General features: G+C 43.3%; 1 protein-coding gene and 1 long non-coding RNA gene across 5 annotated transcripts in view; one reads left to right on the top strand and one right to left on the bottom strand.

The window, feature by feature from the left end:
- The window catches only part of LOC146402843 (uncharacterized), a 48,402-nt gene extending 42,254 nt beyond the window's left edge, over positions 1-6,148 (bottom strand). The window contains exons 1-2 of one of the 2 annotated variants that reach the window (XR_014807966.1): positions 6,051-6,148; positions 1,665-1,745 (exon numbers count right to left, since the gene is read on the bottom strand). This is a non-coding gene — a long non-coding RNA (uncharacterized LOC146402843). The remainder of the gene's footprint in view (positions 1-1,664; positions 1,746-6,050) is intronic. The other variant, XR_014807967.1, reaches the window with a different exon arrangement.
- Positions 6,149-10,185: 4,037 nt separating this feature from the next.
- ST6GALNAC5 (ST6 N-acetylgalactosaminide alpha-2,6-sialyltransferase 5) overlaps positions 10,186-18,386 on the top strand; it is a 188,589-nt gene continuing 180,388 nt past the window's right edge. Inside the window, 2 exon segments of one of the 3 annotated variants that reach the window (NM_214436.1) lie at positions 10,186-10,395; positions 11,217-11,450. In NM_214436.1, the coding sequence (NP_999601.1) occupies positions 10,381-10,395; positions 11,217-11,450 (249 nt within the window). In that variant the 5' untranslated portion in view covers positions 10,186-10,380. 3 annotated transcript variants of the gene reach the window in all.

Here is an 18,386-nt window from a genome sequence, read left to right as displayed (position 1 = left end):
TGACCAGCCTCAGCTGGAAACCACGTTTTCCCATCTCACAAAGTTATTAGGAGGTTCGGAGTTCCCACTGTGGCTCAGTTGTAACAAACCCGACTAGTACCCATGAGGACCAGGGTTCGATCCCTGGCTTTGCTCAGTGGGTTAAGGATCTGGTGTGGCTGTGGCTGTGGAGCTGTAGCTCTGATTCAATCCCTAGCCTGGGAACTTACATACGCTGCAAGAGCGGCCTTAAAAAGACAAAAGAAAAGTTGTTGGGAGGTTCATATGATCTAAGGAATTGGAATGCTTCAAAAACTCTATGGAGCAATTTCCATGTGTGGCAGGTGTGGTGGGTCCTCTGCCTGTATCCCCTGCCTCTGCCACTTCAGTGCCACTGGGAGCTTGAATTTCCAGCACCTGCCAGTCTCTGCCACAGGGATTGTTCCAGCCTCTGGAGCCTGCCTGCTTTGCCACCTGTGAGGCAGGCATCACAGGCCAAAGAATCAGTGGCTACCGCCCCATGCCCAAAGCAGCCCTTGACCAAACACATACCACCTCCCCCTCAGCCTTCGGTGGAATAACAAAGGCCTGATTTCTACACTGGCTGCAGGAATTTCTCCAGCAGGACTGAGCCCCAGTTGTCCACAGTAGTAACTTACTTAATAATGCACCATTTTGGCTGCCTTCCCTCCCTATATTGCTTCCCTACTCCCCACCAAGGGTTTTCTTCATCTGCCAAAGAGATGTTTGCACGTGGATCTTTATCCCAGAGTATGCTTCCAAGAGAATCCAAACTAAGACATCATGTAAGCCACTTTTTTATTATTATTCTATATCATTTTGAAATGTGGCCAGACTTATACACACTATTTTGCTGGGAAAAAGCACTGCTTTGTATTCATAAATCCCCTTCTGCATAGTTAGGAGCTGATCCACTTAAACCATTATGACATAATACCTGCCTAACAATTTCTTGTGTCCATCCCAACCACTGCTGTCCTGGTTGAAGCCTTTTTCTCTCACCCAGATTTCTACAATTGGCTTCTGGTTGTTTTTTTCTGGCTCCAGTCTTTCCCCTTACAAAGCCATCCTTCTCCCTGTCTCCAGAGACATCCACCTACAAGTAATTCTGACCACACCACTCTCAGCCCAAACAGCACTAGTGTACACATTTTAAAAGGCTTCTGGTACTCACGACACTTTATTTCTATCTAATGAAAAATTGTTATAATATTCGGATATGTGTAAAGCAAGATACTTCACAGCCATTTTTAAGGAAGTTGACAAAATAAATATACAAATATACAAATCTGCAGCATCTGTGATGGTGATCCCCACTTAGTTGTGTCCTTGCACACTATACAACCTACACAGCTCTACAGACCTGCCCTGGTTCTGATCACCCCCTGCCTAACCCACAAATGCCTTCTCTGTTTCCAGCACCTACCATGAGGTTCCATGCTTCCAGTGATTAGCTGTGTTCATGCCGCCTTGTCTCTGCCAAGGGACACTAGACTTCTCCTGACCTATTCCCAGTGATCCTTTAAAACCCACTGGACATTTTTCTTTTGCCAGAAATCACATCCAAAACACCCTCCCAGAGCCATATGTCCCGCCTTCTGGGACCCCTCTCATTCTTCACTTATAACTCAAATTTTACGACTAACATATTGGGGTAGAATTACCTGCTCAGGAGTTTGTCTTCTACAGTGAGGGTTGAGTCTTCCTCCTCTTTGCATCTCCAGCATCTAGTGGGGGAGCTGGCCCTAGAGTCAGAGCATTTAGAAAAAACAGCGGAATCAGAAAAAAAGGATATAAATGAACTTATCTGCAGAACAGAAACAGACTCACAGCTTTTGAAAAAACGTATGGCTACCAAAGGGGACAGGTGGCAGGGGTGGTGGCGGGGAGGGATGGGCTAGGGGTTTGGGACTGGTAAATGCACAGTGAGGTATATGGAATAACTGGCTAATGGGGACTTACCGTATCCCATAGAGAACTCTACCTGGTGTTTTGTGATCATCTATATGGGAAAAGAATCTGAAAGACAATGGATGTGTGTACACGTATAAGTGAATCAGTCTGTTGTACAGTAAGAATGTTCGCGACCTTGTAAATCAACTCTACTTCAATACAGCTTTAAAAAGTGAAGAAAGAAAAGAGAAAACAGTGCAGTGTGCAACGTGAAGACTGCAAGGGAAGACTCTGCAGTCAGACAGACCTGGTCAAATCTTGGTTCTGTCCCTTTCTAGCCAGGGGACCTGAAGGAAATGGCCTCAGGTCTCTACATTTCCGTTTCCTTGTTGGCAAAACAGAAAGGACATCACCCCCGATTTATTTAGGTTTTTTTTTAGGTCCCATGTGTTTATTTTTTTTAATAGTTATTTCCCCAATACAATTTTTTTCTACTGTATCACTCCCAATTTAAAAAGCCACTGGCCTTGCTGTACAGTGGGAAAATAAAATAAATAAATAAATTTTAAAAAGCCACTGGCTACAATTAGCACAACACCTGACAGCAGGCACACAATACTTATTAACTATTATTTTTATTATAAGCTCAATAAACATTGGCAGATGGATGCTCCTCCTTTTATACCAAACAGGCAGCTTCTTAAGAAAACATACTTTTTGTTTGATCCCTCTGTATAATCAGAATGCTGATGAACCTTTTACAGATGTTAGCCTTTTCCCTCTATACAAGCACTCTGCTCAGAAAAGTTTGACTAGCTGCCTGTTACAAATGAGGAAACCGAGAAGGGCAATCAGTGGCTTGTTCTCGGTCATGCCAGCATTAGTGTCAAAGGTTGGGCCAAACTTGGCCTGTGTGATTCCAAGCCTGTGCTTTTAACTGAGCTGGGGAAGTGTTAAGGGGAGGCCTCACCATCAGAGGGCAGGTTCAGAATGTGGGGGATGCTGGTGGACAGGGCGCAGGCTGAGATGTGAAGGAACAGGACAGAGAGAGGATTGTTGAAAGATTCAGCTGACTGACCATAAATACAGTAAATTCAAAGAACAGTTTTTAATGGCTAATTCAAAGGGTTCCTGTGTAGAGAATCAGGAGAGGAGATTCAAAGGGAATGGTGGATGCCTTGTTAGGAAGGACCCAGGATGCCAAGCAGAAATGTCTAACTTTATCTGGAAAGTTGTACAAAAGCACAAAGACATTGAAGAGCCGGACCACACCATGTGCTGCCAGGATGCCGAACAACTGAAACTCTCATTTGTGGCTGGTGGGAATTTAAAAAATGGCCCAACCACTTTGGAAAACAGTGTCTTTGCAAGTGACACAGACACCGATCACATGCCCCAACCGTTCCACTCTAAGGTATTCGAGTAAGAAAAATGAAGCCAAAGAAACAACCCAAATGTTCATTAACTGGAGAATGGATGAAAACAATTGTGCTGTTTCCACGCAATAGAATAGTTCGCAGCAATAAAAAGAAACAGACTCTTAGAACACCCAACAACATGAATAAACCTCGGAATAGGATGCTAAATGACAGTAGTCAGACTAAAAGGCATAGGCTACATGTTTTCATCTATATGAAGTTCTAGAATAAGCAAAGCTACTCTAACGTGATAAAAATCAGAGCAGTGTTTGCCTGTTTGCTTACTGGAAGAGGGAAGTCTAGAAGGAAGCCTAAAGGAAATCTTGGGGATGATGAAAATGATCTTCGGAGTTACCATGGTGAACAGGGGTATCATTTTGTCAAAACTCATCAAACCATACACCTAATTTATCATGTTTTACTGTATTTAAAATATATCTTGAAAAAAATAAACATAGCAAAAAGCTACAAGACAAAGAACTGTCTTTGGTTATATTATCTAACGACTGGGTATAGGCATTCCCACTGTGGCTCAGTGGAAACGAATCTGACTAGTATCCAGGAAGACGCAGGTTTGATCCCTGGCCTCACTCAGTGGGTTAGGGACTCAGCATTGCCATGAACTGTGGTGGAGGCCAGTGGCTGTAGCTCCGATTCGACCTCTAGCCTGGGAAATTCCATATGCCACAGGTGCAGCCCTAAAAAAGACCAAAAAAAAAAAAAAAAAAAAAGAAAGAAAGAAAGAAAAAGAAAAGAAAAGGATTGGGTATAAACTATTTTCTTATAAATCAGACCAATTTAGAGTTCAGTAGAAGAACTTGGTTATGGGAACTCTCATGCAGCTTCTATTCATTTATTCTTTAATTTTTTTAATATTTATTTAGCCTAATGCTACCACATACCAGAGTCTGGGGGACTTTGGACAAATGACTCAGTGTCTCAGTTCAATTATTTGTGAAATGAAGATAACAATGGTACCTACATCCTGGGGTTGCTGAGGGGACGAAAGGAGCAACTATGTGTGAAACTCTTAGAGTAGCGCTAGCGCATAGTAAGGAGCTAGATAAATGTTAGTGATTGATGCTATTATCCTCACTTATGTCAAAGGCTTGTAGGATATAAACAGTAATTGGACATAGCTCCAGTTCTGGAAAATTTATGATCCAGAAGGACGGTTGAACAATAAATACATAAATGAATCTACTTGGTACAATAACAGAATTCAAAGAGTGCTTTGAGGACAGAAATGACTAAGCGTCTTGGAACGGAAAACCCATTCAAAATGAAAATAATCAGCCACCTAAATCAAATCAAGTTCAGATAGTCATTTATTGTTTCTCAGTATCATCCTTACTATAATGGTGCCTCTTGTTCTTGGCATCGGGAATGTGGAGCTCCCAAGGCTCAGACCAATGACCTCTTTTATTCTGTGACCCAGCTCATTTCTAGGTGACCTCAGACTTTCCTGAACTGTGATGCCCTGCCTATGTCTCCAACCCAACCCTATGCCTGCATTCCAGCTGTGACATGTCATATTGAGAACATCTAAGTCTAGAGTCTCCATTCAGCCTCCTAACCCTGCTTTTCCCACAGCATTCCCCACCTTGGAAGTAGCAGCTTCGTTCTCCCAGCTGCCCAGTCCTAAAACCTTGCATTTGCTTGCTTCCTTGCCTTTTTTTTTTTTTTTTTTTTTTTTTTTCTTTTTTGGCCGCCCTGTGGCATATGGGCATGTGGAGTTCCCAGGCCAGGGTTCAGATCCGAGATGCTGCTGAAGCAACTTGGATCCTTAACCCACTGTGCTGGGTGGGGAATCGAACCTGCTTGCCAGGGCTCCCAAGACGTTCCCCTTGTGCCACAGCAAGGTCACCCTCCTTTCTTTTTCTTTCTTTTTTTTTTAAGTCTTAAGGGCCACACTGATGGCATATGGAAGTTCCCAGGCTAGGGTTGAATTGGAGCTGCAGCTGCCAGCCTACAGCACAGACACAGCAATGCTGGACCCGAGCTGCATCTGCAAACTACACCACAGCTTACAGCAACGCTGGATCCTTTAACTCACTGAGCGAGGCCAGGGATCGAACCCAAGTCCTCGTGAATACTAGCCGGATTCGTTACTGCTGAGCCACAGGGAGAACTCCTCCCCTCCTTTCTTTTTCTCATGTCTCATCCCCAATATCAGCAAATTCAGAAAGCAGTCACTTCTAAAATCGCCATGACCTTTTTCACTTCGACCTCTGCAAGGGCTTCCCCAGTGGTCTCTCTCCTTCCTTCCTTGTTCCCCAAAAGCTGTTCTTGGCACAGCAGCCAGATGATCTTTCATCACGTTAAGGACCCACGGCCTTCCTCTGCTCTAAGTCTGCCAATGAGTTTCCTTTACACTGTCCTTTTCATGGTCTTTGAGGCCCTAGACAATCTGGCCCTGGGATTAAACCCTCATGGACACTGTCAAGTTCTTAGCCTGCTGAGCCACAAAGAGAACTCTGTGGGCTTAATATTTTAGAAGTCCTCTGCTCAAGGTCAAGCAAGTCTCGGCCACACAGGTTAAACCCTGGTCTTTCACCTTCAAACACAGGTTATTAATCATAATCACGAGATATATTCGTAATGTTTAACACTGTGAGTTTTCCTCTTAAGCTGCACTCGTAGGATCTCATTTAACCTTCACAGCATGACTTTGGGGTAGGTGCTCTCATAGCTGCTATGTTACCGATCCGGAAATTGAGGTACAGCTAAGTAACTTACCCAAGGTCACAGAGCTAGGAAGTGGAAAAGTCAGAAGGTGGGGTCCTGGCAGCGTGACTTCATGGACTTGTTCTCCAACCCGACCCACTAGACAGAACCTGTGAAGTAGAATTAAGTAAACAGGAACACAAGTCACAGAATAACAGCTTTGTTCCAGGACTGTCTGCTATTATGAAGCTTTTGGCTTTTGTAGCATTTAACAGAACTTTTTTTTTTTTTTTTAAGGTCATAAGGTGAGAATCAGTTGCTTTGCAAATGCAATTTACATTATGTGATTTTGTGCTTTTCACCCATCTTTGGAAGGTTTGAAACATTTGTTTCTGATTTGAGAGGTCATTTAGGAGCCATGGCAGGGCTGCCTGGTTTCCAGCTGTCTGTGTGTTGGCACCCTGGCAGCTCTGTGGCGCCTCTGGGGCCCTGGGCACAGGCTGGCACTCCCTCCCAGCTCCAGACCCACCAGTGCCCCTCAGTGCCCCATGACATGCCTTGTTTCATAAATCCTCGCCTTCGGTTTATCACATAACCTACATTGTGGAACACTCGATTTCTTTTTCCTTTTTTTTTTCAAAAGTAGGACTCTATTTGATTGGATATGATGGCACCAGAGGCAGATATGTGGCAGAATTTTAAATGGTGAGAAATCCATCTCAGCTGTGTGGATTTTGAGAAGCAAATTGTGATTCCCCGACTCACTTTCTATTGAACTGGACAAGTTAGATGAACTAAAAAAGCTTTATTGACTTATCTACTTGCCTCCAAGTCAATCAAGTGTCTGTGAATGCTCCTGATTTTCTACTTCTTTTCTGGCTCTTCAAATTATTAACTTAAAAGTGTGCAAAAAATTCCATAAACAGAGATGGAGATCCTTAAAATATCAGACCTTTCGGGTCTTAAATAAGCAGGCAGTCAGAAGGTGAAAAACAATTCAAATGTTTTGATTGTTTCCTAATTGTTCCTAGTATAAAGGTTCATAGTGAAACCAACAGTACTAACCGCCTGAACGTAGCCAAAACACAGATTGTGACTTGAAGCCACGTCCTGGCCTAAACCCAGATTGGAACTTGAACCCACGTTTTAAATTAGCACTCACCAGATATCTGGACTTACTGAGGTTCAGGTTCTTTATGCCTCTGTGCAGAAGGAATTCAGTGAGAGACAAAGTGATAGGCAAGAAATAGATTTATTAGGGAGTTCCCATCGTGGCTCAGTGGTTGGCAAATCCAACTAGGAGCCATGGGGTTATGGGTTCAATCCCTGGCCTCTCTCAGTGGGTTGAGGATCCGGTGTTGCTGTGAGCTGTGGTTTAGGTCGCAGACATGGTTCAGATCTGGTGTTGCTGTGGCTACAGCTCCAATTGGACCCTTAGCCTGGGAAACTCCACATGCCGCAGGTGTGGACCTAGAAAAGGCAGAAAGACCAAAAAACAAACAAACTAAAAAGAAGATATAGATTTATCAGGATAGGACACTTGTAAGAGATGCAAGCAGGCTGGCAGGCAAGGAAGCAGCCCTGCCCCTATGATCCGGAGGGCTAGTTTTACCCTCCAAGGGGAGGGGAGGCCTGAAAAGACCCCCTCTTCCTTTCTGGGAGTACTTTTGTAAGGTGTGTATTCACATCAGCAGAAGGACGGTCTGCAAACTCCTGCCCTTGGTCTGAATCTGAATGCAGGCCTCATCCCATTCCCCACCCAACGACCTGAGGCAATTCTTGCACCTCCACTGTCAAGCAAGCCTGCCTTGTTCTGATGGCTTTTTTGAGCAATTTATTAACTTAACAGTGATCGCCCAAAGTCCCCTGGATTTTCCTCTCTATAATCCTTTATTGGGACTTCTCCAACTACCTGTGCCTACTCCATCCCTATCATTAGCACTAACTGGGGAAGAGTAGATCATGAATCACTTTAGGGCAGCATGTGATCTGTTTATCCAGGTATTCCAATGTCTGACACATAGTAGGTGTGCACCAAAGGAGGGGCTTAACATGGCAGGCACTTGACAAATAGATGTTGAATCTCTAGTACTCTGTCTTTTATTGCTAACTTGCAGACTTACCAAACACACACACATGCACGCATACACAATTTTGAGCTCTTTGACAAGAGGATCTGTGTCTTGTTCCTCCCTGTATTCCTGAGCATAGAACCACCAGCTAGTAGGTGATCATTAACCTATCACTGTACTGAACAGCACAAGGATTTTAACTTCTCTCATCTGCCCTTCCCCCACTCCACTCCTTCTTTTGGCTCTGGGGCCAGAGTGCCTAAAACCACTGCATCAATTGAATCAAATATTTGAAAGCCAGAGACTGTGCAATGATTCAAATCAACTTCAGAATTACAGTCTTTAAATTCACCCTGGCCATTTCATAAGTAGATCTAGCAACTCGCTAACTGCTATCTCAGGAGAGTAAAAAAAAAAAGGCATAAGCTTAATGAATTTGGTCAAACATACTGTGTAACAGATGTCCAACGTGCTGCCATGAGTTTAAATCATAAATATGATGGCTCTGTTTGGCATGATAAAATATATTAGAAGTGTTTTATTGGTCACTGGGCAACTTACTAGATGGAAGGGGAATGACTCTGAAACATGCAGAAGCTACCTCTGGTAGCATCTCAAAAGGAGCCCTGGAGAAACACAGATAATCTGCTTGCAATGATTCATCAAGTTGGTCCTTTGTTTCCCTAATTTGAGTGTCAAGTGCAACCATGCAATAAAGAATTGCCAAGACCCGATAAGATTCTTCTCTGGCTGCTGCTTTTCCTGCCCTAACAACTGGTACTATTCATGCCTAAAGCACAAATTGAATAAACAGCTTCAAGGCTGGCAATGTTGGACAGTGTTTTGAATTTTCTGTTTTCCCTTGAAAGGCTAAATCCCATGTTCCTCACTCTCCCCCAAACACACTGCATTGATAGTCGTTGCAGCACCGATTAATTTTAACTTCCTTAATACTGAGCATAGAAGGATGCCTCCTAAGTTAAAAATAGTTCCTGTTGTATCATCAATCCAGCAATGGATTAGTGAAGATTAAAAAAGGATTGTAATGCCTTTTTTGGCCTTGAGAAAGCTCTTATTGTGCCTATGGTTCAGTTGGCCCGCTGATCATTTCCATCTTAATGTAATCTTTAACAGTACACTGCTACAGGTGAGGTGTTAAGTAATACATTAAGGCAACTATTCTCACTGAGCAATTTCACAAGAAATATGTTTCCAACTAAATTAGACATTTAATAAATGTTGTTTATAATTCAATGAAGGGCTGGAGGTAGGGAGTGTATCCTTAAAACAAGCTATGGATGTGAATTCCCCTCCCCCAAATAATTATTTTTTTAATTTTAATCGAAGTTCTGCATGTGAAATTATGTACTGTCAGTGCAGTAGACCAATACAAAGAGGGCACCAAAGGCATTAGATTTCTTTAAAAATAAGCAGTAAGCAGTTTTATCTCTAGCAGACAGAAATCTTTCATTTAAATTAAGAAGAATCTACAGGTCCAGTTAATCCTGGACCTGATGTGATAACGGCTTTGAAGAGTTTTTAACCGTTTAGATGACCACCAGGAACTTCAAAATTTTGATCGAAAAATAAATTATAATATTTAAAACAAGTAATGAATGAAATAACTTAGATTAAAATTATGACATAAAGATTGCATGAGAATAATCGGATTTTAAAAAGTAAAATTAAGGGGGAAGAGAATATCAGAAACCTTACAACTGGAAAACTGAAATAATTTATTTGAAAAATTATTTCATGACCGACTCTTCATGCTATAAACATAAACGAAAATGCTATAAATGGGGCTATTGACATTTGGGCTGTTGGCTTGTTTTTATCAAAATCATCAAACTGAAATTCTAGTTTGCAAATTTTCAAGTGGCTATCATATTCACAATCCAGTTGGGTTTTCCTTCCTTTTTACTTGATGACTTCATAAAAGATAAATAAGCTCTCGGACCAAGAGGTGGGTATACTTGCAGGGTTAACTCTCTCGTCCCAGAAATTCTACTCGGCTGAAAAGATTATTATTTGGGGGCGAGAAGGGGCGGGGGGAATACAGAGGTCTTTAGGACCCAGCAGGCGGCGGCAGGCGGCAGTTGTGTAGATCGCTGAGACACTACGAGGGTCCGGTTCAGTTTTAATTCTGTCTCTAATCTGCAACAGCAGTGCTTCCTGGGTCCCGCGGCTCCCCTGCCTACTCAGCCGCCGCTGGCCACCGGGCGAAAATCAGAGCCGCCTCCGCCCCATCACCCACCATGGAAACCCTCCAAGAAAAAGTGACCCCGGACGCGTGTGCCTGAGGATTCCGCACAAAAGAGGTGCCCAAAATGAAGACCCTGGTGGTGAGTCATTTGTTGCAACTCCTCTGGGCAGCGGCGGGACCCCGGTGCGCGGCGTCCCTCGGGCGCATCAGAGAGCTCCAGGGTGCCTAACCCTGCGCTGCGAGGTCGCCGGTTACAAAGGAACAACTTTCTACCTGCTCCGAGTCCCCTCCCAGTTCCGATTCCTTGGTTCTGCCTGGCTTGGAATCCCAGAGCCGGAATGGGAACTCGGGTTGCTGGGCTGCTGGAGCTCCCGCGGGAGGTCCAAGCGGCCAGCGGAGAGCTAGAGAAGCCGTGGAGTGGTGGGCGCTTCGCTCGGGGATGGGAATGCCCTAAAGCAACAGCCTGGCAAAAACTAAGAGGGGCGGGGAGGAGGAACCTTTGCAGACTTTCTTGGTTTCCTTGTTGGATTTCAAACTTGCAAGGATAGCCGAGGTAGAGCCCCACGAGTCCAGAAAGGAGACAGTGCAAAGGCTAGACATTCTAGCATTGGAGCTGGGGCAGAGGGCCCCCTCGCCAAAGTGCAAGCCCACCCCTGCCCCCGCCGCTGGCGCGCTCTCCCTCGCTTAGCCGGGCGCAGCGCACCACCTGTCCTCTGCCGAGAGATGTGGGAGGCGGCGGCGGCCGAGAGCAGCCACGCGTGGGGAGCATCCCCTGCCGTACGCATGGGGACCGTACCTCCTCTGCCCGGTTTGCGCGCGGCCGGTGTAGGACTTGGGTCATCCCCTCCGCCCCCGGATCTCCCCCGCCCGTCTGATCATCTCGCTGGTGTCCCCGCTGGGCGCGCTCCTCCCGGGTGGGCGCTCAGCGTCTCTCCTCTGCTCTCTCCCGCCCACCCGCAGCGCCATGGTCTGGCAGTGTGTTTAGCGCTCACCACCATGTGCACCAGCTTGTTGCTCGTATACAGCAGCCTCGGCGGCCAGAAGGAGCGGCCCCCGCAGCAGCAGCAGCAGCAGCAGCAGGCAGCGGCGACTGGCAGCGCGCAGCGGTCGGCGGAGAGCAGCCCCCCGCCGCGCCCCGAAATCCCCGCGGGACCGCGGCCGCTGGAGGGATACCTTGGCGTGGCGGACCACAAGGTGACAGCTCGCTCGCCAGCCTGCCCGCCACCCAGCCTGGGGATCCCGCACACCTGAGCTTGCCTCCTTCCCCGGGTCTGGGAGGCGCCGTGAGTAGGTGGCATTCGGAGGCTGGAAGGGGGATTGGACCCGTTGGGTGGGGTGGGATAGTTCTTACTTGGTGCGAATATATATTTGGAAAAGGAGGCAAAGTTTTTCAGGGAATAAGGATGAGATGAATGGACCCAAAGCCTAAATTCCTAACAGGAACCGTCCCTGGAAGTAGAGCCGCCTCATCTCTAGAATTGCAGCTATCGCTGGGTACTGGGTTCCTGAAGTCTCGGGTTTGGCCATCAAGTCGCGCCCTAGTGGGAAGAGACCTGGGAATGGCGCGGGTACCAGTCGGATCGTACCTCCGACCGGGAACCAGAGGCTGAGTAGCAGCCAGTCGGCGGCCGCTGCTCGGGCTCGCGGATTCCTGTCTGATCTCTGCTTGGGATGCTCTGGGCTAAATTACCACAGCCCCGGGGAGCGGTGCCCAGGCAGGCGCAGAAGGCTTGAGGCACAAACTCAGCTTCCTTTGGCCTGAAACTCATCGCTGAGGGCCTATTTTCCTTTGCCTTCCGGGAAGCCGCTGCATGGCTTGGCTAATAATTAATAAGATGAATTTTTAAGAAATCGAGCCTCCTTTCCCTGGAATAATAAATCTCTGGTTTCAGTGTGTGAAGCCTCTGGGAGAATCCTAATCAAGTTTCCTGATTCTCAAAAGATATTTTAATACAGTTTAAATGTATTGCCCATTATTTGAAGCTGCTAATATATTTTTTACTAAAACACAGTTCCACTCTGTGTATGCTTTATAAAGTTAGAATTTCTTGAAACCACCCAGCTAGCTTTTTGGTATTACTAGGTTTTATGGTTGTGAACCAAAGTAATATTTAGCAAGTGCTCCTTTTATGTGAAAAGATGGCTCTTACCGTGCATGAAAAAGTCGAACTTTTTAAAGTGGCAATCAAAATACTTTTACTCACAATATATGTAATGCTAAGGATTTTGGAGGGTACAAAAGAATTTAAGGCAGGACCCAGGCTTTAGGAACTTTGAATGCCTGTGGGTGGGTGAGGGACCAACATACTGTTAAATGTGGTTGGATGAATGAATAGATGATAGAGAGATGATAGATATAAATGTATAGGAAATGCTGGGTATAAACAGTATGGTTGGAGTACACAGATAAGAAAGATCTCTGCCTGTAGGATCAAGGAAAGTTTCTTTGAAAGAGTGGAACTTTCACTGGGAAGAATTTAGGGAAGCAGAACAAAGAGAGTGATTTTCCAGGGCCGGGGCTGGTGGTATCAACTTTTTTTTTTTTTTTTTTTGAAGTATAGTTGATTTGCACTGTTATGTTAGTTTAAGGCGTGTACAGCTCAGTGATTCAGTATATCTACATATTATATTCTTTTCAGATTATTTTCCTTTATAGACTATTACAAAATATAGAGTTCCCTGTGCTATACAATAGGTCCTTGTTGGCTACCTATTTTATATATAATAGTGTCTGTGTTAATATGAAACGTCTTTTTTTTTTTTTTTTTTTTGGTCTTTTTGTCCTTTTTAGGGCAGCACCCGCGGCATATGGAGGTTCCCAGGCTAGGGGTTTAATCGGAGCTGTTGCTGCCAGCCTACACCATAGCCACAGCAATGCTAGATCCGAGCAGCGTCTGCAACCTACAGCACAGCTCAAGGCAACACCAGATCCTTAACCCACTGAGCAAGGCCAGGGATCGAACCTGTAACCTCATGGTTCCTAGTCAGATTCGGTTCAGCTGCGCCATGAGGGGAACTCCTGAAACTTCCAATTCCCCGCCTCCCATTCCTCTTTGGTAACTGTAAATTTGTTTTCTATGCCTATGGGTCTGTTTCCATTTTGTAGGTTCATTTGTATCCTTTTTTTTTTCTTTTTTCTTTCTTTTTTTTTTTTTTTTTTTTTTTGGCAGAGCTGGCCATCAGTTTAACAGTTCCAGTTTAGATATTCTCTTTAAGTTGTTAATTGACTGCATACTTTGTATGTGTAAGCAACGCATAAGGGCTGAAGTTCTAGAAAAGTTTAGATAGACATGGACTTATGACTGTGGCTGGATGTGATGTTTACGTGCAACTGGTATGTGATGAATATACTGCACATGATGGATATTCATGGCTATTGTTTAGTGGAAATGATTATCTAGCACTTGTAAAGCTTTAATTAATAGGAATGTCAAAAGGTAAATTTTCTAAAAGCTTTGATCTGTCTTTGGGAAGATATTGCTCATACTTCCTTTTCTGTGGTCTCCTGCTGGACAGACACCAAATAAGAATACTGATAGCCTAAGGCAAAATATGATGCCCTCATGTTCTTTTCCAAAACAGTGTTTATTCACACAAATATACAGGATTCCATTTTCAATAGTTCCGAGCTTTATTTCATTAAAATGAAGCACAGGCCTTTGGGGGAAGGAAGGTGGAAATTATATGAGAAATTGAGATAACCTGTAGTATAGGTTTCATAAACTGTGAAGTGTTATGTGGTTAAAAATATGCATGGAAGACCTTGGAATTCTTTTTTATAACATAAATTAACACTTTTTTAATTGTGGTTTTTTATTGAAGTATAGTTGATTTACAATGTTGTATTAGTTTCAGGTGTAGACCTTGCCTTTTTAGCAGAGAATGAGAAATGTAACCAGGAAGGTCTTTGCAGATAACAAATACCAATAAAATTCTTTCATAGAAAACCAGCCTCTTACAAAAATCCATACCTAAGGGGCTCAACAAAGTTTACTCTACCCAAAGCAAAGGAACAAATGCAAATCTTAAAATCTATGCCTTCTTTCTAGGCATTATTCCAGTTGTCCCACTGGACGAAATCTAAATTTCTGCTCAGAATGTGGTTGATCTGGTTACTTTACTGCTACCCTTTAGCTGGCTGGCAATTGGGAGAGTTTCATTTCCGATGGCAATCTGCAGGTGCTTGTGTACAGTATTTATTCCTTTCCCAAAGTTGCTGTTCAAGGTAGGCTTTCTTGGCCTGTCTTCCTCTAGTTTTGTTTAAGCAGAGGTAGAAATCACTTGTTAGAGCTTTGCTAGGAAATTTGTTTCCAATTAACACAGGGGAGGATAAGAAATGAAGGCCTTTCTATTCTCTATTATGTTGCCAGATGATACACTGATTGTTTTTTTTTTTTTTCCCCACTCTCACATCAGGCTTTAGAAAAATTATAGGATGTGGGGACTGTGATGACCACCAAGCCATATGCTGTTGCATATTGAATCAGATTTCCAACAGACTTTCTATTTGCCATTGACTTACTGAATTTGGAGAGAGTTACAGATACCATTTAGGAAAATGTTCACATCCCAGGGCCGGAGGTCCCAAAGTCTGATAAATATGCAGTGTTTATGTTAGGTTACATGATAATATTAACATAATAACGCCAAGATAAAATTCAACAGGTGGTCCTAATCCCCAGCACCTGAATTTCACAAATTACCGCCTGTCTACAATGATAGTCTTGTCTCCTACGTGGCAGACCGAATTACTCTTTGAGATTAAATCACTATGCGTTTTGTTGAGAGACGTGCTGCAAGTCAAGCCAGTGATGAGCAATATGTGTTGAAGCTTAAAATATCACTTTCCATGGTCATATTCCCTACTTCCTCTTTCGCAGAGGATGTGAGCGGAAACTGTAATTCCAGGATGACTAAGTAAGTGAAGGCTACTGGGAGTTTCTTGTGATAATGAAGCCGTTTCATTTTCCTCTTAGATAGATTCTTTCTCTTCCTTCCCAACCCTTCCCCGACCTCTTCCCACAAATGTATCACCAACTCATTTCCATCTTGTTACATGTCTGTCACTGCAGTTACTACATCTGCATCCTGCCATTTTCTGGTCCCCGTTTTTGGAAGCCATTGATTTCTAATCAGATCTGCCAGACTAGGCAAAAAAAAAAGCCAATATTCGTAGCTTGGGGAAACTTCTATCTTTAGAATTGCAGCATAATGTATAAACAAACTAAAACACACACACACACACACTCACACACACAGAGAGAATAAATCAAGCAACCCTCCAAGTCTCCCAGCAGAGTGCAGGGGGGCATGAAGCACATTCTGTCCCCAGCCTGGATTGGCTCCAGGTGGATAGAGTTGTTTGCCATCTGGTGGACCCTACGAAATGAAACCGAGCTGATTCCCATTTCCAGTAGACAAGAGCCCTTATCATAGAAGGCCCACTTGTCACCTGGGCTGCCCTTTGCTGAGATGGCTTATAAAGGAGCTGTACATGGAGTCTGAAGCTGAGCTGCTACCTTCTCGCTCCAGGAGTAGCCCACAGGAATGGATTCTACATATACCAGTAACTTGCTTGCCCTTGGTTCTTTCCTTCCTTAAGCACTTATTTACTGAAACAAAACCAAACTGCTTAGAAGTAATAGTAGCATCACTATTAATTGGTAGATGTCTAATTGATGAGACAAGTTAATACAAAAGTTGAAAAATAATTCAAAACTAGAAAAAAAAATGCATATGCCACATAACTTCCTTTGAAATTATGACATACGTATTCTTCCTTTAGGAGTGCCCATCGTGGCTCAGGGATAATGAACCCAAGAGGATGCAAGTTCTATCCCTGGCCTTGCTCGAGGGGTTAAGGAACCAGTGTTGCCATGAACTGTGGTGTTGGTCACAGACATGGCTTGCCTCTGGCATTGCTGTGGCTGTGGCATAGGCCGGCAGCTGCAGCACCGATTCAACCTCTAGCCTGGGAACTTCTATATGCCATTGTTACGGCCCTAAAAAGACAAAAAGAAAGTATATCATTCCCTTAGAAAGGCATATACATTCTCAAATACAAGTTTATACCATTTATTAGATCCTGTTTTATAATACATGGGGCATCCAATGAATGTCAAGTAATTTGAATCTCACAGAAATTTAAAGTGAACTCACTTTCAGTGCTCAAGTATTATGTAATCTACCAATGATTACGAGACTCTGTTATCACAAAGCATCCAGCAACCAAAAGGAGTCATGAAATAAACTGTATTTATCGCTGAAGTGTTCTAATAATGTGGGTTGTTTAACTGAAGAAGTGTTCTTATAACATTTATTTAAATAGTTAACCTTCCTTAATTCTGAAATCCAGGAGTATTTCTTCAGCTTCCCACAGGAGTGATCCCAAGACTTTATGCCAACTCCAGATCGTACCTGATGGATGAGTCTGACCTCTCAAGCTCCTGGCATTCTGGCCTCCTTGCTGACCCTTGAATACTCATTATGCCCCAGGACCTTTACACTTGCTGTTTCACCTCCCTGGAAAGCTCTTGCCCAAGGTCTTTTGCATGCTGATTCCTTCTTGTCATTCACTCCACAGAGTGAACTGAACTGTATCTTCTTCTGGACTACGCTCTTTAAAAATTTTAAATAGCCCCTTTCTCAACAGTCATTCTTTATCATAACAGCATGTTTTATTTTCTTCGTAATACTTAACAATTTCTGAAATAATTTTAAAGCTTACTTGTCTGTTATAGCCCCGCCCCCCCCCCAAGTAGAATTTAAGTGTCACGTTGGCAAAGTGTTTTTACATCCTGATGACCGGTTTAACTCCAGGCTCTAGTCTCCGACTTTGGTGGGCACACGAAAAAGTATTTATTGAAGGAAAGAAGAAACCAGGGTGCATTAGGGTTGGGATGTCCCTGGACAAGGACAGAGCAACCTCATCTTATGTCCCTGGACAAGGACAGAGCAAACTCATATTATGTCAAGTCCTTTCTCTACAAGAAATACCAGTGCAGTCCCAGAATGTGGTATGTCTCATCTTCTAAGTCTGGTTTACCACTACTCCTGGTAATAATAATGAGAAGGAAGATGAAGAGAGAAATGCTTTAAACCATAAGACTCTTTGGGAATGAGATTTAGGAATGCACCATTTTAATGGGCTTCTCTTATGATTCTTGTGCATGTTAAAGTTTGACAGTCATTAATTGCAACATCTTAAATCATCACAATGTATAGTTCTGTAGTCAGTTTGTTCCTGGGTTTTTGAACTACTCATAGCCCTTAGTAAATATTCATTGAAGGCCCAATAGTTGCAAAATTGGGTATTCTGGAAGAAGAACATAATCCCTATCCTCAAAGAACCTTTGATCTAATTAGAAAGAAAAGACAAAGAAGCAAGAAAGGTTAAATAATAAAGCAAGTGCTGAATAATAATATGAAACCAGCAAACAGTAAATCAAGGCACTGACACTAAAAAGGAGGCAATTTCTGTGATCTTTCTCATCTATAAAACAGTGGAAATACTATTGTTACCTAACAAGTTATAAAACTTTCAAACTAAAATTCCATTATTCATTAGCTCTTTTTAATATATATGTTGTGTTTCTATATATTATATATATGGCAGTCAGTGAATAATTAGTAAACAGCTTTGTGTATCAAAGCAACTTTAAAGTGAGTCGATTTTAAATTCAAAATATTCCATCTCTTTATAATTCTCCTTCGGCATGCCTTAGGGTCTGCTGGACTCTTGAAGGGAGTTACCTCCTGTTACCCTGTCCACCAGTCTCTGTAACAGGGTGACTATATTTTCCAAACCAAATCTCATACCTCATAGAATGATGAATTTAAACATAAATGTGTTGGCCACAAGACAGAATATGTGCCGTCAGATCTGTTCTGGAAACATGACATCTGTTATAAAGGGGATTTTTCATAACTTCTAACGTCAAATGGCAGCTCAGTATAATTTCTGTCCTGGGAATACTGGGATAATGGGAGATTGAAGATGAGAAAAGACTGAAACATTAAAACCTATCATCCATCAGCAAATTGTTCTGAAAACCTGCTGTACACTTACTAAAGAGCCTTTGAGCAGCTGTGTAGGATTTTAGGTATAGAAAGATAAGGAATGATTTTTTT

The sequence above is a fragment of the Sus scrofa genome, chromosome 6 (assembly GCF_054392235.1).
Source record: "Sus scrofa isolate SSC_HxYL_T2T_F1_AM1 chromosome 6, Sscrofa_HxYL_maternal_Yorkshire_Landrace_v2.0, whole genome shotgun sequence".
In the NCBI taxonomy this organism is placed as follows: Eukaryota; Metazoa; Chordata; class Mammalia; order Artiodactyla; family Suidae; genus Sus; species Sus scrofa.
The sequence above is the reverse complement of the archived record's forward strand: the minus strand, read 5'-3'. Positions and strand labels throughout refer to the sequence as shown.